Source organism: Doryrhamphus excisus, linkage group LG12, assembly GCF_037039965.1.
Source record: "Doryrhamphus excisus strain RoL-2023G ecotype Guam linkage group LG12, RoL_Dexc_Guam_v1.1, whole genome shotgun sequence".
Lineage (NCBI taxonomy): Eukaryota > Metazoa > Chordata > Actinopteri > Syngnathiformes > Syngnathidae > Doryrhamphus > Doryrhamphus excisus.
This window is the reverse complement of record NC_136368.1, coordinates 17,677,088-17,700,637: the sequence shown is the minus strand read 5'-3', so window position 1 is coordinate 17,700,637 and position 23,550 is coordinate 17,677,088. Positions and strand designations below refer to the sequence as shown.

Sequence of the window (23,550 nt, the reverse complement as noted above, 5' to 3'; positions counted from 1 at the left end):
TTTACCTCAAATATTGTACAGGGTTTCCACTGCATGCATTTGATCGTGGCAGAGACAGCCACCGCAAAATAAAAAGCCGGCATGGGGTGGAGGGCTTAAAGAGTATGCAACCCGTATTGACGATCTGTCCCTTATTACCATGACAATGAAAAATAGCATGTAAAATGTGGAGTCAATTGATGACAGCGTGTGATCTCTCTCCTTTCAGTTTCATTGTCGTCCCTTTATTAAGTGCTCTCAGCCAGACTGAACAATTTTGTTCAGTTCTGCTCATGTTCTGCTGGTAGTTAAAAAGTTTAACATAAGTTAAAAAATATCATTGAAAATTGATAATGTCGCCTACAGAGAACATACTAACTCCTTATTTCTAAAATCATAAATACTTGAACTTGCTGATATAGTTCATCTTCAAACAGCTAAAATAATGCATAAGGCTAAAAATAACCAATTACCTAAAAATGTCATCCAATACTTCTCTACAAGAGAGGAGAAATATGATCTCAGGGAAGAAGTACATTTGAAACACTTCTATGCTAGGACTACGTTAAAAAGCCATAGCATTTCAGTATGTGGAATCAAACTATGGAATGGATTGAGTAAGACCCTCAAACAATGCACAACGATGAGCCAATTCAAGAAACAATACAAGCAGTCATGATGTGCTATACATATCACTATATTGACACTTACTATGGTACCCATTATGTCATTGGATGCTCATATCACCTCGTACTTCGGTTCGGGACAAAAAAATTACAAAATTTTAAAAATAAATAAAAAAAAACTTAAAACTTTATTATGAAAGCAGGAAGTGAACAAATGTAACAGTTACTGATTGTAAAAGTACCAGATGGAGGGGTACGATTTAATAAGCTTTGCTTCTTCCTACTCCTTTTTGACATGTTGAACTGTGAACTGATTATGTGATGCACTCAATTGTAATCATATTTAGTGATAGCATTTAGAATGCACAGAGATTTGTGGGATTTTTTGTTGTTGTTGTAGCTATTCTCCGCAGCTCTCTGCTGTTTCAGCATTTCTTATATAAGTGTAGACTTTCAAAGGTTTGTATATCTCTCAAATAAATTGCGTGGAACAACATTTCACAACTCTCGTGTCTGCGTTTGGGTCCAAAACCTATCAGGGCCGTCAAATTCCATGAAGAGAAGATGGGTGGTTCCCACGCAATTCAAAAATATATCTGTCAGGAACATTCCAGTGAATGGAAGCAGAAACATTTTTACATTCCATTCATTCATTTGCATCACCACCAAGCTAAATGAGAATGCAAAAAAAAAAAATAATGAAATAAATCTGCCTTTTAAATATGTCCTCTTAGGGGTGTTTTGAGACGTGCCATAACATCATTGCTGTGCTTATTTCTGATGAGAACATTTCAAGAATATAAACTGTGACTTTTGGGCTAAAACTGAAAAAAAAATCCATCTTGCTTATTCTGTACTTGTGGAAAAGTTATATACACCACTGCAGTGTGCCTTTTGCATGATTCATCAACTGCACAACAGCAGGTGGTATATTGCAGTACCTTGCAACCAATCATCTACGTTATATCTGGATGTATCAGGGCTATGTGTCATACCTCTATGTATCTTGGCTCACTGGAATAACATATTTAGAAGCTTGACTCATCCTTAACGGAGGTAAAATTATTTATTTAGTGACATATTTTGCATGTATACTTGGACAAGTCTCCACCAGCAACTGCAGAAACTAGTAGTGAATGAGTCGTTCAAAGTTTTTTTTTTTACTGTATTCATGTCTGTTAACTCGTTCACTTATGGTAATGATTTTATTTCATTTGAACATGCATCAGATTACAATTGAGTGCATCCCATAATTAGTTCACAGTTCCACATGTCCAAAAGGGGCAGTAAGAATCAAAGTTTATTAAATCCTACCCCTCCATCTGGTACTTTTACAACCAGTAACTGTTACATTTGTTCACTTCCTGCTTTCCTAATATATATACTTATCCTGCTGCTGTTAGCTAAATCAAAAAGAAAATTCATGTTTATACTTGTCTTGTATATTTCTTAGCCACCTTCTGGATGTTAAGTTGCTGGGTGATGATTTTAGCTTTCTATCCAATACAACACCAGGAGTCAGACTGTTATATTGAATAATTAACTTGTGAGTTCTGATGGGTTGACAAGCTCTCTTATTGCTCGTGATTGCTTGTAATTTAAAGGGGACCTATTATGCTCATTTTCAACCCTTTTTATTGAGTTGTGGTGTCCTATAGAGCAGCTACACACAATAACCTGCACAGAAAACCTTATAGATTTAGCAGAATCTGCACCTATTCCAGCTGTATTTCCTTTGATTTGTACTTCCTGCCAAATTAAATTAAATTATTCCACTCACACCCACTCCTAAAGTGCTTACTAACTATAAACCATATAAGGAAGTCCTCCCCTCTGTGACATCACAAAGGAGCAGTTTTGCCACACCTTTTGAAACCGAGCATTTTGAGCCATCCCAAAGTTCTTTCAGGGCTCACGTCCAAATGTGCAAACCTCATTGTATGAAACTTTGGTATGGTTTAATCTCACATCGGCATTCGGGTTCAGGGAGTCAGCTAGGTGGACTTGTTGTACGTATATGTGCAAGTTTTTCGGGTGAGGTAGAAGCCACATTGAGCACTGAATCATGTGTCAACATCATCGCCGTATCGGATGAAGACTCACTGTATACATGTTCTGCAGGAAATTGTAGCAACCAGTTTACAGTCCGAATAAGATCTCTCAGGATTACCTTTCAGGTAAGGCTGAAAAACCAATTTGTTGACTTTGTAGTATAAGGCTGTTGGATAATACCGTGTCTCCCCGCGGTGAAAGCAGCATCCAAAAACTTAGTAGAAAAGAAGCTTCAATAAGTTTGTTCCATTTTCTTTCATTAAGAACCAGCTATAGTGCCCAACTGGAATACACAATCATTTTAAAAGCCCCTGAAATGAGCAGGAGAGAGATATTACTTTTTGTCATACCAGAAATTCAAGATACAGTTCACAACTGCTGAAAAAGATCATTCTAAGCTGTTGAGTTTAAGTTAATTATAGTGAATTACCAAATTAACTGCATGTACACGGAATACAGTATATAGATATTTAATGTTTAAATGACTTAACTGTGTTGTACCACCTCTTTTTTTTTCTTACAATTTTAACCAGTGGCAATAAAATGTATCGATCCTGTAAAAATGTCTGTGTAAATGGGAAGGCGGAACAACAAAGCAGCTCATTTAAAATTGTGACTGCTACACATTACTGTTACGGATCACTGCAACGCAAATGGAATTCATACTCCGGGACAGTATTCTGTCAGCACTGATAAGCTTTGTATAAACAAGCAACACACATTTGACTTTCATCAGGGAGTTGCCATCCAGTTCAATGGGAACAGAACGCATGATCACTGATAAGAGTTACTTCAGATCAACACAATACACTTTGGAACAATAAACCTCATCATATTTTGCATGCAGGGTGTGTACATGAATAGGCAGGATGGAGATGGCTCTGTCAGTGTAAATGGTGTAATATCATTGCAATAGAAGTGCCGCCAATTCAACCATGAATATAAGAATCAAATACAGGATCTGTGGAAAAAAAGACATATTTTGAAATATGAATATCTTGAGTAACAACATTCATTCATTCATTTTCTACCGCTTTTCCTCACGAGGGTCGTGGAGGGTGCTGGAGCCTATCCCAGCTGTCTTTACACCCTGGACTGGTGGCCAGCCAATCACAGGGCACATATAGACAAACAACCATTCACACTCACATTCATACCTATGGACAATTTGGAGTCGGCAATTAACCTAGCATGTTTTTGGAATGTGGGAGGAAACCGGAGTACCCGGAGAAAACCCACGCATGCACGGGGAGAACATGCAAACTCCACACAGAGATGGCCAAGGGTGGGACTGAACCCTGGTCTCCTAGCTGTGAAGTCTGCGCGCTAACCACTCGACCGCCATGCCGCTGAGTAACAACATACCCGGGGCAAATAAAAGTAACCTTTTTCAATCCAGGGCAGTTTTTAGTGTTTTACTTACTTTTTTTGGGATAGCTTTATATCTCTCTTGAAAAAAAAAATAGTTTTTAGTACCAAATATCCAAATATCTGCAGGCTCGTGTGGATGATAGGCCAAATCGTGGAAAAATAACTTTATTTAATGAGATACTCGCCTACGTGTGGACAGTGCCTTATTGTGCACGTCACTTTCCAGAAACATGGCCCAAGGCTTAACAGATTAAGTAAATGTATGCAGGAAATTTAACCAATCACATAAGACGGATAATTAGTCAGATTATATCACAGGAAGGGAAGGGTGGATGATGAGATATTATACATCTGTTTTAGTCCCTAGAAGTCTATATTTAAACCTGCCATGTTTAATTCATCATCAGCTGCCAACCTCTGAAGCTGCATGGCTCTGCATCTGGGAAGATACAGTACCAAGAACACCAAGTAAAATGGAAAAAGATTTATATAGTAGCATCCTATATTGAATTAATTCACACTAAAAGAGGGAACAGAGGTTTGTGAATTAATCGGTTCTTCACTGGAAGGTGTACCCTTGACATTGAACACCCGCTTATATGTAGCGCTGACATAAACAGCTACTTTTTCGAGGAATTGTTCAAATATTATTATTGTATTGTGTATTCTTATTTTTAATACTACTAAAACTCAAGGGCAAAAACATAAAATGTTATCTGTACCGTGACAAATGTAAATAATGTAAGTACACAACCCATTCCTATCATGTGATATGGTCATATCACCTTGTACTTCGGTTAAAAATAAAAATAAAAATAAAAATAAAAATAAAAATAACTTAAATTATATTAGGAAAGCAGGAAGTGAACAAATGTAACAGTTACTGACTCTTGGTGTTGTATTGGATAGAAAGCTAAAATCATCACCCAGCAACTTAACATCCAGAAGGTGGCTAAGAAATATACAAAACAAGTATCAACATGAATTTTCTTTTTGATTTAGCTAACAGCAACAGGATAAGTATATATATATTAGGAAAGCAGGAAGTGAACAAATGTAACAGTTACTGATTGTAAAAGTACCAGATGGAGGCGTAGGATTTAATAAGCTTTGCTTCTTCCTACTCCTTTTGGACATGTGGAACTGTGAACTGATTATGTGATGCATTCAATTGTAATCTGATGCATGTTCAAATGAAATAAAACCATTATCATTAACATATCGTGCCTGATCTTTCACCCAAATATTCACATCATTATCAACAACATTATTTATGTATGTATGTATGTACATGTATGTAGGACTATATCTAAACATAAGCATCTGCATTTCCACTATGCTAAATGAGTCACATTCTGGACTAGCCTACTACCTAAATCAAAGAGCTTAGCTCTGCCTAATAAGGACTTGTGCAGAAAGCAGGCAAGCACGCAGCTGTGCTGCTCTTGCAACGTTTACACTTGCATGCACAGCCGATTTAAAAACATGACTGCCAGACTCTAAGTAGACCCTGTTTAACATCCAAAGGCAGTCATTGGACTTATCAAGATTTAATAAACTAGCTGGCCGTTTCATGAATAAAATCATGATTGCGCTCCTGTGATAAGACGGTGAAGTTTTGTGGGTGTCATGTGTCATGTGACAGTCATGTGGCGTAAGTCATTTCCAAATGTTTTGTGCCATTAAAGCTCGTTTTAAAGCTATTTAACAATTGTAATGCTTTAATGGGTTGTGACATGTTACAGTTCGACTGCTTTAGATTATTTGTTCTATGAATCCATAAAGCAACACATGTTGATATGAAATGGAGTTATATTGGAGATATATTTCAAGAAAATAATGCATCTTAGCTTTGTGATGTCGGTAAAAGTTATTATTACTATAAAGTTCGGTCTTCCTTTACTCAATTTTTGCTGTTTTTTTTGTTCATTTCCAAATAGTATTACTTTATTCTTATATAATATTGATTTGTAATAGTAGGACTTTAATCTCACAATATTTTGACTTTATTTCCTTGACATTAATATTTTTCCCCAACCAAATTTATATATAACCATAAACTTTATTTTTATTTTGTTTGTTTCTGTTAATATTATGACTTTATTTCAACATATTTTCTTTTATATTTAAACTCTATGCTACAAAAAATTCTTTTATTATTTTTTTCCTCCTAATATTAAGCGTTAGCTAAAGAAGGAGTCCTACCAGGCCTTTTTGGCGTCCAACCTCAGCAGCAATGGCATGCAGCGAGAGGCCTTAATTATGCAGCTCAAAAATCTGATTCAAAAAGAGAAAGCTTTATTGCCTTTGCCATCTCGAATGGCATCTACAATGATATTGAATGTACATTTTTGCCAAGATTTTGGCTTTTAAAGACTGTTTTAAAGCTGTTTTAAGGCCTATTTTACTTTAATGGTGGCTTGCAATAGCTTACTTACTCCAAAACATTTTTTGTCTCGCTTGAAGCTGTACTTAGAACCTCCTTCAAATCCAACAGTGCAAAATGCTACTTCTTGCATTTTTTCAACTGGCCTTAAATAAGTATATTTGAGCTAAAGTCACGTACTCCCTACCCTTAACACTTAAAAAAAACATACACCACAATAAGCACACAATAAAACATTTGTTTGATACTGTACACTTAATTATTACACACTTAGAATAGATTTTTTGGGGGAAAAATGAAAGCTTCACAGAAGAGCATGCCTTTCTTAACTGCCTTTAAGCAAAGCATTAATATTTGTGATCAAGGATGACATGAAAGGAAGAATAGAATAAACACGTGCGTCTTTGCAGCGCCACTCAACACACAAAAATGGTCAAAAAAGACAAACTATTAGTGCAGCATATAAATAATGAACATGCAAAAATGTGTGTGCAGCTCATCCAGTGAGCAAACTAATTATACTACAGGCTCCTACAGGTCAAAGCGTACTAATTAGTCACAGCGGAACGTAAGAAGACCGGCTCTCATTGAGCATACAATATAAATTTAATCTTCAAGATTAAACACTCTTAATGCACAACATCATCATCAGACTTATTTGTTTATATAACGCACAAAGAACAATTTACAGCTGCATGCACTGTCTCTTGTTCACATGAGGCGTTATTAGCGTTATGAGCGCATTACGTAAAGTCAATATCAGACTCAGGCGCTAAAGTAGTCACGCTGATTTTACTTTTGATTCTTTTATTCACACACCCATGACGAAAATCCATGTACTGACCACTTTGGGAACCTAGGGTGAAATTGTAAAGCACATTTATATATCGGCAACAAACTGGCAAACTTTTCTAAAGGGATGTCAGCCGCTGCACACATTGTTACTAAATATTCAACAAATTGGAATGCCTGTGTTTGTGATGAAGGAAGATGTAGTCACCCATGCAATTCCAACTGCATACACCCTGGACTGGTTATCAGCCAATCACAGGGCACATATAGACAAACAACCATTCACACTCACATTCATACCTATGGACAATTTGGATTCGCCAATTAACCTATGTGGGAGGAATCCGGAGTACCCGGAGAAAACCCACGCATGCACTGGGAGAACATGCAAACTCCACTCAGAGATGGCCGAGGGTGGAATTGAACCCTGGTTATATATATATATATATATATATATATATATACGTATATATATATATATCTTTGGTAGCAATGAATTAATCTGTAGAAACTCCAAAGGAGTCAGTGCCTCACCAGCCATGAACCGTCACTGGTAATTTTACATTAAATGGCTTTGTATGAATGACTTGGTAACTTCAAATGCTGTGATATTTGTTTTTTTTTTAATCCCACAAACAACGAAAAAATACTTCCTTTGTGTTTTGGATGAAAAAGATAAACACTAGCCAAATTTGGAGACATGCTTTTTTTTACTGAAAAACAATATTTGTTGTTAATTTGTGGATGAATGACTGAATAGCTCAGATTAACAAAAAGTAATTACACAGCAAGAGATGCAAGACGGCACTATGCAAAGACATAACTGCAGAGGAGCGATCACATGAGAGTTGGATTTGCTGCTGTTGCTTTTTGCGTTGATGCCCCCTAAACCAGCGCTGTAAACCCAGAGGACACAATGCATGTGACAAATACACACACACACACACACACACACACACACAGACACATTCCCTGCACTGATGCTTTCGCAGTAGCTTATATGGCAGGAGTCAGGTAATTAATCCAAGTCACCAGAGCTTGCAATTCCCAATTAACCCAGAAGAATGATGATGCTACTTCGTGGGAACAGAACAGTCTCACAAGAATGCATTTGCAACAACCAGATTTCCATCCGCTAATCATAATGTTGTAAACTCATTTACAGTTCATTTTTATCTGATGATTTTTTTATTTTTTTTTTTTACTCCAGCTAGCACACTGAGCAGAGAAGTAAATGGGATTATCTAGGTCAATCATCGTTAATTCAGAAAAAGAACGAAAATGAGCTGATGACTAAACACCACCTAAGGAGCAATTAATGACTGAATGGGTGCAAATGTTTGACAAATGTTAAAAGGGATCATGTACACAATTATTGTAACTATAGTTGGTAGTAGTATTAGTAGTATAGTAGTTCGCATAGTTGCCTTTCATGTTTTCAGCGGATGGCATTGAATCAAGAGAGGAAATCAGAACTTAATGTTGAATAAAAAACATATTTGGTATTTGGAAATATTCATCCATCTATCAATTTTCTATACCGCTTATTCTCACCAGGGGATGTTGGAGCCTATCCCAGGCGGGGTACACCCTGGACTGGTTGCCAACCAATCACAGGGCACATATAGACAAACAACCATTCACACTCATATTCATACCTATGGACAATTTGGAGTCGCTAATTATGTCGCCATGTATGTTTTTGGAATAATATGCTATAACCGTAGCTGCACCTTCAACCACCTGCTACTCATCCATGGGGTGGAGTGGTTAGCACACAGACCTCACAGCTAGGAGACGAGAGTTCAATCCCACACTCGGCCATCTCTGTGTGGAGTTTGCATGTTCTCCCTGTGCATTCCAAAAACATGCTAGGTTAATTAGCGACTCCAAATTCTCCATAGGTATGAATGTGAGTGTGAATGGTTGTTTGTCTAAATGTGCCCTGTGATTGGCTGGCCACCAATCCAGGGTGTACTCTCGCCCGAAGACAGCTGGGATAGGCTCCAGCACCCCTGCCACCTTTGTGAGGATAAGCGGTAGAAAATTAATAGCACTCCTACCTCTGCTACTAGAAGCCAATAGGCACACTCAGTAATGAAGATAATAGACTGTTGGGAATAAATTAATACATTTGCATGGAATAAATATTAGAAGTGAAATTGTAGCTGTCGGTCAGTGCTTCTGATAGTGTTTAAGCCAGCAGAGAAGTTTGCTGGCATTGACTGCCCGTCATTTCCAATACATCATTTATGCATTTTCTATGTAATATATTTATTTATATAATACTGATATGTGGATCACTTCAATCTAAATCCCCCAAAGCCTCTCAAAAAATCTCATTGTTGCTCAGAGTCCTTGTGATCAATCTTCCTCCACACCCATCTGTCTGTTATCTTTCCTCGTTTGTCTGGAGTTCATTTTGCCACATCCATCCACAAACCAACTCGCAAAGCTGACATATCGCACAACATTGCTTCTCTCTTTCTAGCCTAAGGTCAGCTCAGGGAATAAGATAGCGTTGAAAAGATAGTGGAAAAATGTCACAGGGGAATGAAATATTGATGGAGAGAAAGGTCTTGCCTCTTTCTCCTGCCCTCAGGCATTGAGTTTGAGTCACGCAGTTGATGGGCAATGGAGGGGAAAGTTAAAGCAAACACGCTCATCTGCATGGAAAAGAGAGCAGCACAGGAACCCCACTATCCTGTCCATACTCTCCGACTGATAAATCATTACCCTTTTCCTCGCGCTAAGCAAGCCCTAATCAGATTGACTTAATGTGGCTCATCTCTCGCCAAAAGCATCCAAGCTCAACATACACCATGATCCCGTTCTGGTAAATCAGAACTTAATCAACCTAAATAAGGGACAGGAAAATGAATCCTAAAGGTGCTATTTGGAGCGAGTGAGCATCAATTAGGATGTGTGGACAGAGCAGAGATTTAGAGGCGGGGCAAGACATTTTAAATTTCATTAAAAGCACGGTGGTATCATCCGAAGAAAGAAAAGTACCACAAAAATGCTAATGAAATGAAATAATCCAGTCCAATACGAAAAACAAATACAGAGGATGTGATGAAAGACTAACAAGAAATACTTTGCATGCCAGCTGTATGACTCACCATTGATCCACTTAGCCTCTGGGTCATGGACCTTGAACTCGGGGTTAAACAGATCCTCCACAGTTAGTTTTGTGTCACTTCCAGCTTGGTTGTCAGCTGAAAATAACAAAAAAAAAAACAAAACAGAATGACTATTATCCCTATCAGAGAGTATAAGGAAAAATGTATTGTGACTAATGGTCACTACTATAGGTGCTATAGGTACTATAGGTGTAATGGTATAGTACATGTATTCATAACGGAATACTTTGGGTTCAGATCAGAGGGGTGCCGATTTCCTGCACAGACCACTAAAAGTCAAGGTCAGAAAGTGTTTATCAAGCTTTAAAACCCTCTTCCATCGTTAAAGTTTTGTGTTTGGGAACGCTTGGAATTCAGGTTGAAATATGTAAAACCAGGGTTCCAGACCAAGTCTTTCCACTCGGAGCACAATGGCGCCTAACTTGAACTTTCAGGAGAAAACCGAAATTGCCCTGCCAAGTGTTGCTGATAAATACTTCAACAATGAATGATATTTATAATAGCACATTGGTATCCAACATCCATCACTACAAAAGCTACTTTGACAAAAAAAAGACCCAGGGTGAAAACACCCCCTCCACTAAAACAATTGAGTTGTGGTTAAATGCAATACAAACCTTTTTTAATGCACCATTGTCAAAAACATTGAAGATTTTTGCATCGCTATAAACCTTCCCATTCACACACTGATGGCACATGATATCAGTACAGTACAAGTCGGAAAAAAAATAATAAAAAAATAATAATAATAGAAGACAATTAGTATTTAAATTGTCTGTGAATGCTAAGGAACTGAAACTGAACTGAAATGACGGCAAAAGTGACAACCTTCAAAATGTGGAAAATGTGTTAGCCTGAATGTTTCGATGCTGGAATTGGAAAATTCTGCAATGGAAAAGGACTGAAATATGTGCAATTCTGGGAAACCCAGAATTTTGGGAATGTCAAAAAACACCCCCTCCATTAAAACAATTGAGTTGTGGTTAAATGCAATACAAACCTTTTTTAATGCACCATTGTCAAAAACATTTCATATTTTTGCATCGCTATAAACCCTCCCATTCACACACTGATGGCAGATGATATCAGTACAATACAAGTCAGAAAAAAAATAATTAAAAAAATAATAATAAAAAATAATAAAATAGAGAAGACAATTAGTATTGAAATTGTCTGTGAATGCTAAGGAACTGAAACTGAACTGAAACGGTGCATGGAATTTGAAATGACAGCAAAAGTGGCAACCTTCAAAATGTTGAAAAATAGACTGAAATATGTGCAATTCTGGGAAACCCAGAATTTTGGGAATGTCAAAAAAAAACACCCCCTCCACTAAAACAATTGAGTTGTGGTTAAATGCAATACAAACCTTTTTTAATGCACCATTGTCAAAAACATTTCATAGTTTTGCATCGCTATAAACCCTCCCATTCACACACTGATGGCAGATGATATCATGCAATGTGCCAGTTCATCAGGAGCAAAAAGGGGTATCAGTTCCAGGATCCAGGACAACACAGCCAACAGACATTGAACTTTTCAATTACACAGTAATTGCTGATTTAATGCTTTTACATTATGAGCCAAAACAAAGTAGTCGCAGACATCCCCTTTCTTGCAGCGGTCAAACACTTCGTACTCAGGCTGCAGATCATTTACATAGCATCATTAAAAAACAGACTGTTTCCACACACCTACAGAACAATACATTTCTATGTTTATGCTATGCTCAATGCTCCAACATGACCCCGGAAATGTTTGGCTTTTGAACATAAAATGTTAACGAGGCATGGAATGTGACTTTTTAAATAGGACAGCTGCTGACTGTGAGCAGAGAAGGAAGGCCAAGTGATTTTGAATGTCAGCCATGTTGGCGATCCTTGACACGCCGCACACCATATTTGTACGGTCTAACCAAACATGGAATAGACCGGTTGTTGAATAGCCAGGGGATAATAGCAATGTTTTTATTTCAAATGCATTCAATAAATAAATAAGAGGAAAATGTATCTAATTATCAAATTATCGTAATTGTCAAAGGGGCTCTGACATCAAGACAAAAAAGCAGGTGTGAAATGAAATCACATAATCTTTAATGGTCATTATTTTATGCTTAATAGTTTAAATTTTAAACACTGCAGGTTTTCTCCCTAACCAGTTTCTTCAGCAGGTGATTTTAATTGATGAAATTGAACCAAAATAAGTGCCAAATATTGAAATAAGTATCATAATTTCTGGATGATAAGCAATGACTTTTTGTGCTGTTAGTGAGGTGGATCGTGATGGCTGATCTGTTTGTCAGCATGTCGGCAATAATATAATGCTACAGAAACTTGTATTGTATACGATGACTTCTTAGAAGTTACTGTGTGTGTACAGAAACAACAAAATACTTCAACTGATATGTAAAAAAATGAGGTAAGTTTGATCATGAGCATTACCTGGTGTAAGGAGGATGACAGACATTGTGATGAGAGAGCAGACGACTAGGATGACCAGCAGGGCGATGGCGATGCCCTTCCAGTTTCTTTGAGGTGGACTAACCCCACCAAGGTCCTGTAGAGAGAAATGGAGATCAAACAGGGACAGCAAGACCATTTCACAAGGAAAATACCAAGTTCACATACCATAATACATTTTTTTCTAATAGATTGTCAGCACAAACAGTAAAAACAGAGAGGTCTACTGTCTTTCTCTTCACCCCATTCCTGCCCCGTCAGCAGCTACCGGTTGGCCAGGGGTGGCCGGTGACACCCAGTGGCCACCCCCATGTCTGAGCGACCTTTTTTACAAACACAGCTCTGTGCTGCAGAACATTAATTCAGCCAAACCGCCATTTCCCCTTGGAAGCATTTCACTGCAGCACACAACTTTCCGTGGTCCAAAAGCAGCGGCGGAGCTACGGGATGGCCAATGGTGGCCGTGGCCACCCCTGTTCACACTCTGGCCACCCCACTAGCCACCTAGACAATTTGGGTCTCAACTTGTTACCACCCCAATGTGAGTAATGGTTGCACCCTCAGGGTGTACCAGCAACAACTCCATGTGATGAATTTTACCGCTAGCATGCATGCTTGGTCTGTTTTGCATCATCATCATTCTTTTCATTATATGAATATTACCAATACTACTGCAACTTTTGTTATTATTTCTCTCGCTATCAATTATTTCTATAGTTGCTCACTTATAAGCACAAGCAGGCGAAAACGCTATTGCAACAGCTGCTGCTATGACTGTCTATTTGGTCCGCCCTCTTCTATCTCCATGTCAATCCCCAGGTCCGCCAGCCAGGTTCTCCAATCAGACTCCACGACTAGATCCCTACTATTCCTGCACTCGATGCTTATCTGACACATCCAGCACCAAACAAACAGGCCATGAAATAGATGCTCTCACCACCCGTTGCTGCATTATACCCCCTCCACCTACTATCGCAGTTCATGTGAGTGTTTATATTCTCTATCGCTTTTATTCCCCTCTTAACCCATGTACTGTTTTGTTGCTTCAAAAAAAAATAAAAAACACAATACAACTTAAACAGGCTTGTACAGCATATCTGGTATGGCAAAATAAGCATACATGTTTAACTGCTGAACAGTACAGGTCGGAAAAAATAAAATAAAATAAAATAGAGAACATAATTAGTATTGAAATTGCCTGTGAATGCTAAGGAGCTGAAACTGAACTGAAATGGTGCATGGAATTTGAAATGACAGCAAAAGTGGCAACCTTCAAAATGTGGAAAATGTGTTAACCTGAATGTTTCGATGCTGGAATTGGAAAATTCTGTAATGGAAAAGGATTGAAATATGTGCAATTCTGGGAAACCCATAATTTTGGGAATGTCAAAAGAACATGAACTGAATGTTGGTGCTTGTTGTTTTACAACGTTCCATGTTCTGTTTTGTGGTTATGGACCGACTCCCATAAATTTATTAAAATTAATTAATGTAATTTAAATTAATTAAAAACCCATAAAGCTTCCTTCATAACTAGTTACAGTATAGAGTGGGAAAATACAGTATGCGCCTCACGCACAGCTATACTAAGGAAGGATAACATCGCTTATTGCTTATAACTAATTTCTTGCACCTCGTTGTATCTCCTCGGCATAATCGGCTGTTCTCGTGGAAGTGCACTAAGCAAAGCCTTCACCATGGATGTAAACATCATAAAAAGTGCAGAGAGAGGAGAAACTTTGACTAATATTGTATCAATTGCCTCGACCATCCTTGTGTGCATGTTGTTCCAACTCTTCCAATGACAGCAACAGTAATAACTAAGCGGCGTTGTGGTCTCATTATTGAGATGGAAAGGTTGTTTGTGCTTTGGCTGGAAGACCACAATCAATGCTGCATCCCAGTGAGCCTCATGTGAAGACTAAGAGATTGGAGAAATCTTGAAAAATGAAAAGTGGAAAGGGAGTGAAGGTCAAGTGTTTATGGCCAGGAAGGGTTGGTTTATGCAGTTTCAGGCTTGTAGTAATTTGCATAACCTTAAGGTTCAAGGTGAAGCTGCTGGTGGGGATGATAAATCAGCAAATGACTGGATAGGCTTATGAAAGGAATAGGAGAAAAGAATTGAAAAGAAAGAAGAAGAAGATAAAATATAATGGTTGCTGAAATGAGTTAGTCCCTGCTTAAAACGTATGCATAAATACCTAAAGCAAAATAAACAAATATTCTTTGGTGCCCATACTCAGTCACCGAGTTGTGTGTTGACCCTCAGAAATGGCGCCACATCTCAAGGTGATAAGGAATGCTACGCATTTGCATTCAAGACCTCCATTGATCAAACTGACTGGAGATAGGCTTGTTTGTACAATATGATTGGCCGTGGAGTGTGCTATGTGAGTGATAATATCTGCTGTGGAACCACCCTCCAGGAACATTTGTTTCTGCCTTCAACTGTGTGGCTGAGTCTTCTTCATGTTAGTGAAGATTCCACACAGGAAGAATGAAATGATTAATGAAACCTCCCTTATATAAAAAGCTAATTTCTCCAGGCTCTCCAGCCTCAATTACCCATAAACCCTGTAGGTACAATACAAACTGCTAATACACCTTGATCGGTCGGCACGGTACATCTAATGGAATCTTGATCTTTGTGTAAACATCTCTGTGTAGTAGCCCAGCTCCCTCCCACGTTTCATGAACATGTGAGAGGTTCATTGGAAACTCTAAATTGCAACCACGGCTGTGAATGTGAGTGTGATTGGTTGCTAAACAAAACATATTTGTTCAGAAATACAACATTGCATAAAATCCTGAAATGCAATAATCCTCCGAGAAGCTCCGGTCAAGAGGGACTTGGACCAACTGAATCCAGGGAAAGCAGAGTGGCCTGATAAAGCCCCAGCCCCAGGCTATTGACGACCTGTTCTGTTGCACTGTGTGCCAATTAATAAGGACGACATACCTGGAGCGCTCGCCTCTTACATTATGAAGGCATTTGTAAGAGTGTACCCAACCTCTCGCCCAAAGACAGCTGGGATAGGCTCCAGCACCCCCCGCGACCCTCGTGAGGATAAGCGGTAGAAAATGAATGAATGAATGAATGTTTGGACGCCTCCCTGGTGACGTGTTCCAGGCATGCCCAGCCGGGTAAAGGCCCCGGGGCAGGCCAAGGACACGCTGGAGGGACTATGTCTCACAGCTGGCCTGGGAACACCTTGGTGTCCTCCCGGTGGAACTGGAGGAGGTGGCCGGGGACCGGGAAGTCTGGGCTTCCCTACTAAGACTGACCCGGATAAGCGGAGGTAAATGGATGGATGGATGTTTGGTGTTTGGATTATCTCTATTACAGACCACAGTCTATTCTTCTGTCGCACTGTATCTTTGACACAACCAGCACAGGGGTGCCACAAGGACCTGTGTCGGCTCCCTTCCTGTTCACCATTTCATGTATAGTGCGGATTTGAACCATGAACTTTCAGATGATACGGGAGTTGTTGGCCTAATTAAAGGTTCAAAGTAAAAGTACTTCATCGACAGGAGTGAGATCAATCAGGATCCAACTAACACCCATCAACATTTAAGGAAACGAGGTCGAAGGGTTCCTAATCACAGATACCTGCAGGTGCAGCTAAATAACAAGTTAGACTGGGAAAACCAGATGAAGGCTGTGATAGCAAGGTGCAAAGTTAACTTAATCTCATTTATAATCTGCCCACCCTGACTGTGCAATGCCTACCACACAGCAGAGGCCAATGTTGTGTTTTTTACTATACAGTACTTTGCTGGAGAGAGGGTACTTGCACTACAGGCACATGCAGGGTAAACAAACTCATTAATACAGCAGGCTGTGTAGTGGCGTCTGAATTACCAACACCCCGACAGGTCACAGAGGGAAGGATGCTCTCTCTATCACGACCCACTCCCCTCATCTACTCCATGCACTTGGAGGTGATTAATAGTAGCACCTTCAGTCACGGACTGATTGTACCGAAACTGCAAGCCCGGGCTGTTAAGAAAGTGTTTTATTCCAGCTGCAATCAGACTGTTTGATAAACATAAATATGCACCTCAGTCCACTTTTGCACCTGTGCTGTGTTTGTGTGTGATTGTGCTGATGCTGCCACCAATAAGGTTTAGCAAGCGTTGCTTCAGACATCCGTGCCTGTTTGTCGTCAGTCAGGTTTTTGGGTTTATCTGCGTGGTTGGTTCCGTTTTGGTGACTCATATTGTAGTCATAAATACTTAACAGACCATCTTTTGATTAAAAAATTCAGCATTTTGCTCAATAAACTCATAAACCGTATTAAAGGTGTTTTACATACATCGGCTACAAGACATGAGTTCTAGTTATGCATATATATATATATATATATATTTATATATATATATATATATATAAAAAGATAGACTTTCTTTATTGTCATTGCACAATAACACAGCAGTGAAATTGCAGTGAAATATGAAATATGAATATGAAAAATGGAGGTGGACATCAACTAAAAAATTGCACAAATAATTTAAATAATTTTGAATGAATACTAATAATTGAAATGTATACATATATGTTTGTCATATATATATTTAAATTATTATTCTATATATGAAATTTATATATATATATATATATGCTTGTCATATATATATATATATATATATAAATGAAAAATGGAGGTGGACATCAATTAAAAAAATGACAGACTAGCCTATTTTGCTTCCACAATGATCCAGCGTTCTAGAGAACAGGTCATTGGGTAAATTCATACAAAAACAGAAATAATTCTCGGACAGATAAAACAACAAAGTATTCTGTTGCAGTATCTACGGATCTTTAAAAACAATATTACAACATTGCTTGTGGTATTTCCCAGGGTTCAGTACTTGATGCAAAATGGTTTATTTTTGAGAAACAATTAAAATACAAATACAAGTATTACAATTTGTATTAGAGATGACACAAATGTTTTCTTCTGGTAAGAGCAGGAGCTATTAAGAAGAATAATACTAGAAATGTTTATTTAAAGTGGTTTGATGGTAGGAAATGATCACTGAATGTAAGTAAATGCTCTACTGGAGCTAAAAGTTTTGATAGTCCATTAACATACCGTTAGTTTCTGGGGTTACTAATAGAATGAAAGCATACATCATTCACTGCTTATACTGCAGAAATGAGTACTTAATTGTTATTTTGGTCACACAATTTCCCTGTTTTTGTCATGAAAAACAATGAAAATGACTGATTTGGTTAATCTTCAAACAGCATTCTCACACTGTACCATTCTTTCATTCCACCATGGACAAATTGGACAAAGTTAAACGAGTCATGAAAGATTAGACCAAATCTAAATTACAAATCTGTTTCCATGAGGTATTTTTTTGTACTTTGTATCTCATTTAAAATAGGTAATTTAAATAATCTTTCTGGAATGAATAGAGAACTGTGAGTACTGAAAGAAGCATTAAGAGTTTTGACATACTGAGTCTGTCATGTTTCTTTTCGAGGGTTTGTCAAGGCATACAAAGACACTTGAACGCTTTTCCTATCAGAAGCAATGACAGTCTGAGATAGAACGAGCAAATCACAGTCATTATACACTCAAGTGGGACAATACGTGTTTCAGTAAACCTATTCCAACTGGAGGGCAGCCTGGGATCTTAGTCTTAGCTCTTAGTAGCAATTCATGTATTTCTTTTGTTAAATTTCTCAATTCAATTCTCTCAAGTCTTTGCATGCAAGTGCATTTCTAATTATGTACACCATCACAATTTCATCAAAGATTGTGTTGTCTACAAGGAGGCAAATGTACAAAAAGATGAAATGTAATATCACAATTACGTATATTATCAATTATCTGTAATACTGCTTACTCCAACCTTTTCTATTTGTCGGTATCTTGAACAGTCATTTACAAAACAGCCATTCATTGATTGTGTCCTGCTTATTTCCACACCAAATAAAAAATGGTAGATTACGTTTAGTACAGCTAGCAGCTTGTACCCAGGCATGCCCATATAAGGAAGTCACCACCTGGATGGCTCACTGTGAAGTCACGGTAAACCAGTGTTGCAAAAAACTCTCTTAAAGGAAGTGTTCCGAGCCATCCCAAACATCTTTCAGGGTCACTTCCAAAGGCGCAAACCTTATTATTTGAAACTTTGTCATCTTTTAATATAATAACACAACATTCAAACAATATTTATATTATTATAGGTCAGAAAAGTGAAACAGGCATAATGGGTCCCCTTTAAGCATCTACAGTTGTTAGGTCTTTCCATTGGTCTTGTCAAGATCCCCATTGTTTTTTATTTTTGTATATTTTTAATATTTTTGTATATTTTTAGACTCCACAGTACAGAATCATCAACCACTGTCTGTATATTACCTGTAATAATTACAATGAAGAGATGAAATAATATTAAAATTAACACGTAAGACAAGATGAGGTGATGGGTTGTTGTACCCATCATGATCTCATTGCCAACCACAATTCCTGGGAGACCATTATTGATTTTATGTCTCTGTGTCTGGAATAAACAGCTAACAAAGTACAAGTACTATTTGAATTTCCTTTTTTTTTTCCTGCTTAATTCTCTTCACTTTGGAGTGCTATGTATTTAAGACAGTCCGTGATGAGAAGCCTCTTACGATAAAATACCTAGAGGAGTAATTCTACCTGTCTCTCCCTTGAACAAACGGCATCACGCCCCAATCAATAGAATCAATTATTCATCGCGTGAAGGAGGCCGAGGATGGTACAGATCAATGAAAGAATTCCAACGAGACATGACGGACACCTCTGTTAGTGAGAACTATTCAAGTTCTCCAGAAAAGTATATTCTATTTGTATAAAGACAAGCAAAGTTGGTCTCTTAGCTATGGAGAACTTAAAACAAATAAATAAATCTTCAAAAATACATCTGAAAAATGACTGTAATTACTACAATCAATCAGCAGCTGATAACCGATATTGCTGTGTGAAGCCTGGATTCTGCCCCTGTGTCAAGGTGCTATACGCCGACTCGAAACTCCCTCTCCAAATCCTTCTGCATAGCATGATGTGTACATCAAAAAAAAAAAAAAAAAAAAAACTCCTGCCACCTCACACTTTCCCTCCTCAGCCACAATTGGAAAAGGTAGTCCACTGCACAGCACGATTCCATGCACATTCATAGAATAACTGTAATGTGATTGCACCTCACAGGTTCCTAATGATAACCTTGTGCTGAAAGAGGGTGCACACAGTACTGATCCACAGTCAGTCACAGTGACAATCGTTCACATTCATGTATAGACCCCGCACTGCCTGCATGGAAATCAGGCAAGTCAATCACTCGCAACCGGAATTGCTGGGTTAAATTGGTAAAATTGATTTCCATTCATCATTTTTACGCATAGTGTGTTTTTTGCATGTAAAACTATAATTTTACTGTATGTGTATTGTGTTAATATTTTGTCGTCTGCAACCAATCAATTGCATTTACATTATTTCATACCCTTTGGAATGGGTACACACAAAATCACATAATTTGTCCATATAAATAATACATCAATCGATCCATTTTCTATGCCGCTTATCCTCACTAATGTCATGGTGGTATGCTGGAGCCTATGCCAGCTGACTTCGGGCAAACGGTGGGGTACACCCTGCACTGGTCGCCAGCCAATCGCAGTGCAAAAAAAAAAAAACAATAATTAAAAAAACATTATGACTTACACTACTAAAGAACAAAAAGATACAGGAATGACTGACAAATAGGAAAGGAGTTGCACACTACGGTATATTCACAATGCATGTACTATTTCAGGGACAGCTCAGTGATGCAACATTTTCATTTTAAAGTATCGCCATCATTGCATAATTTCCATTTAGAGATGAAAAGAAGACAGTAAACTCTTCCCCAAATGGTCTTAGGGACATTTAAATGTAATTTTATATAGTGGTTCTATTCCCCTGCAGGCGAATATTTGATACAAATGCAATTAGATGCAGATGACTGCATTCCAGTAAATGATACTGCAGTCTGCAGATAAGACTCTAGTCAGCTGAAAAATACTTATCATTTATCAATAGAAATAAAAAACTGAAAGAATAACCTGACTACCCTAACAATAGAAAAAGAAACTCATTGAAATGACGTTCAGTGGATGTGCGCAGGAAATTGTTTTTCCCTCTGACACTAACAAGTGGTGCTGCCTCTTTTTCTACCTATGAGTGATGATGGAGGCCAACTCCCTGAAAAATAAATAAGGGGCACCTACTTGGCAGGGCAGACCGACCCAATTTTTATTTGTGTGAGATGATTTTTATTCTATTTATTTCAATCCTCCGGCTTAATCCATCATTGCACTCTGCTTGTGGTTGTTTACCTTCGAATATCACTGCATGTTATGTGTTGTTTTATTGTATTTATTCATGTATGTAATGCATAACCAGATATGACATTTTCATCTGCGCTAAGTGCATTGCTTACGTTTTTACATAGGTCAGTCTTGGTGAATAAAAACAATAGAGAACACCCCAAAATATTACATATGGGAAGTATGGTTACTGACCATTTATGTTCATACATTTAAAATAATAATAATAATAACCACCACAGCACATAACGTCGCAGATGCGCTGATGTGAAAATTATCAAAAGAGGAAGTGACGTACGTCTTGCGGATGTGCAGAACCAATCACGTTTCCGGCACAGATTGCATAATGACAATAGCTTCCCATTGGACAAAAAAAGCACCGTTTAACCCATCCATCCATTTTCTAAGGAACAATTGGCCACCCAAAGAGGCACAGTGCTATAAAACCGCTCGCCAAGAGGGCATTAGAAGGATGATAAATGTGAAGGAACACTACACCTGGGATGTGCGGATCTGACAACTGATTTAATAATGTAACTCTTGTGTCTAAAGTGTCTTTCCATCAGCGGTTCTTTACATTTGTATCTGAATGGCACAAGACAGAAAGAGTGTCATGGTCCGTGTCATGGCGCTTCCTGTTCTGTGCTCTTTGTTTCATGCGGCTTGGTCCGGTGACCTTGGGAGGGGGAGCAACGCGACAGGCCATCACCATACAAAAGCTCAGAATCCACAGCAGGAAACCGCAAAATTATTCCTAAAGGTTCAGAAGCAAACACTACTATTGACTTTGGCTTGTTTCCTCCATGACTTCCTGTGTCCAAAAGCATAATCCATGAGTTTTTAAACAATAAAACAATATATATATACATAGTCTACCAAAAAAAACACAGATATTTGTGAAAATAAACATAGATGAGAACTGAAACATATCAATTGCATCATTCCAGTATCTGACACCATAGCGGTATCAATAATTTATATTCCGATCGATGCACCCACGTCTGTCACACACCACTGTTGTCATAACAGCCAGGAAGCACAAACAAACCAACCTAAACAACAGAAAAGCTAAATACTACCTGCCATTCTCATAAAGACAGGCGGAAATACAGTAAAACCTTTGTTTTGGAACTCTGCAGTTTTTGTACAAGCAGGTTATCAGTTTTGATTATCATACAAAACTGCGAATTAAAAAATATTTTTCCCTTGGAATTTTGAGGTATTAATACATGTAGACAGACTTAATTATTCTCTATAAAATATATTTTGTTGTTATTCTGGGGTGTTGACATTTATTTGGTTTTCACACGTTTGGGTTTTTGTCTGACCTTTTGGACTAAATGAATAACAAAAACAAAGGAACCACTGTAAAGAAGCATTTGGATGAGAGGAAATCCAGTTGTCCTTGATTTAACCCACTCAGTATAATGATGACTCGGATGACTGAGAATCTTGACAGATGTGACTCAAGAGACCTTTTAATGGTGTAACCTGCAAGCACTTATCCATTCAGAAATGGATCTTGAGTCAATGCAAGGTTAGAGAAGGACAATGTATCTCTCTTTTTTTTTCTTCAGTTTTTCTACCTTCCTTCCCTTGCCCCAAAAACAAACCAAACAACTCAATGTCATCAGAACAGAGCAAAGGAGGAGAACATGTTTCAACACCACACTGACTGACCACAAGGTCACTCAGAGGGCTTAACCTCTAAGTGGGCTCGGATTATTAGGTCTGTGTTTAGAAACAACAGTAACACGATAGCAGCCAATATCAAACAAGTCACTTTGTTTGGTTTTCTTTCAAGACCTCACAATCGCTTAGCTGTAGTTTCTCTGACGTTATTAATATTATTAATGCGCCTTATCGGCTGTCCGTTGCTGTTTATGTGATGAAAATGGCTCCGAACCTCGCATCTTCATCCACTGTGGAACACATACTGTATGTAAACAATATGGCTGCGACATTATGGAGGCTTAATCTTCATCACACACAGAGCGATTTTTGAGGAGGAATTTTTGTCATGCAAATGTATGACTCATTTGAACGCATATTGTTTTGAGAAGCCATGTTGTTTGGCCTCGAGACAGTGCCACTGAGGAAAAAGACAGGAAGCAGAACTGGAGGTAGCAGAGATGAGGATGCTGAGGTTCTCAGTGGGAGTGACCAGGATGGATAGGATCAGGAAGGAGTACATCAGAGGGACATTACATGTTAGAGACCTTGGAGATAAAGTCAGAGAGGCCAGACTGAGATGGTTCGGACATGTCCAGAGGGGAGATAGTGAATATATTGGTAGAAGGATGCTGCGTTTAGAGCTGCAAGCTAGGAGGACATGAGGGTAGTTGATGTGAGAGAGACAGGGTTGGATAGAGGAGATTCATTTGCTGTG

The 23,550-nt window shown here is 38.3% G+C and overlaps 1 protein-coding gene across 2 annotated transcripts in view; it reads right to left on the bottom strand.

Annotated features, from left to right (window-relative positions):
* The window catches only part of dpp10 (dipeptidyl peptidase like 10), a 91,822-nt gene that overhangs the window by 29,539 nt on the left and 38,733 nt on the right, over nucleotides 1-23,550 (bottom strand). For both annotated transcript variants that reach the window (XM_058082843.2, XM_058082844.2), the window contains exons 2-3: nucleotides 12,791-12,905; nucleotides 10,329-10,424 (exon numbers count right to left, since the gene is read on the bottom strand). In XM_058082843.2, coding sequence (XP_057938826.2) covers nucleotides 10,329-10,424; nucleotides 12,791-12,905 — 211 coding nt within the window. The remainder of the gene's footprint in view (nucleotides 1-10,328; nucleotides 10,425-12,790; nucleotides 12,906-23,550) is intronic.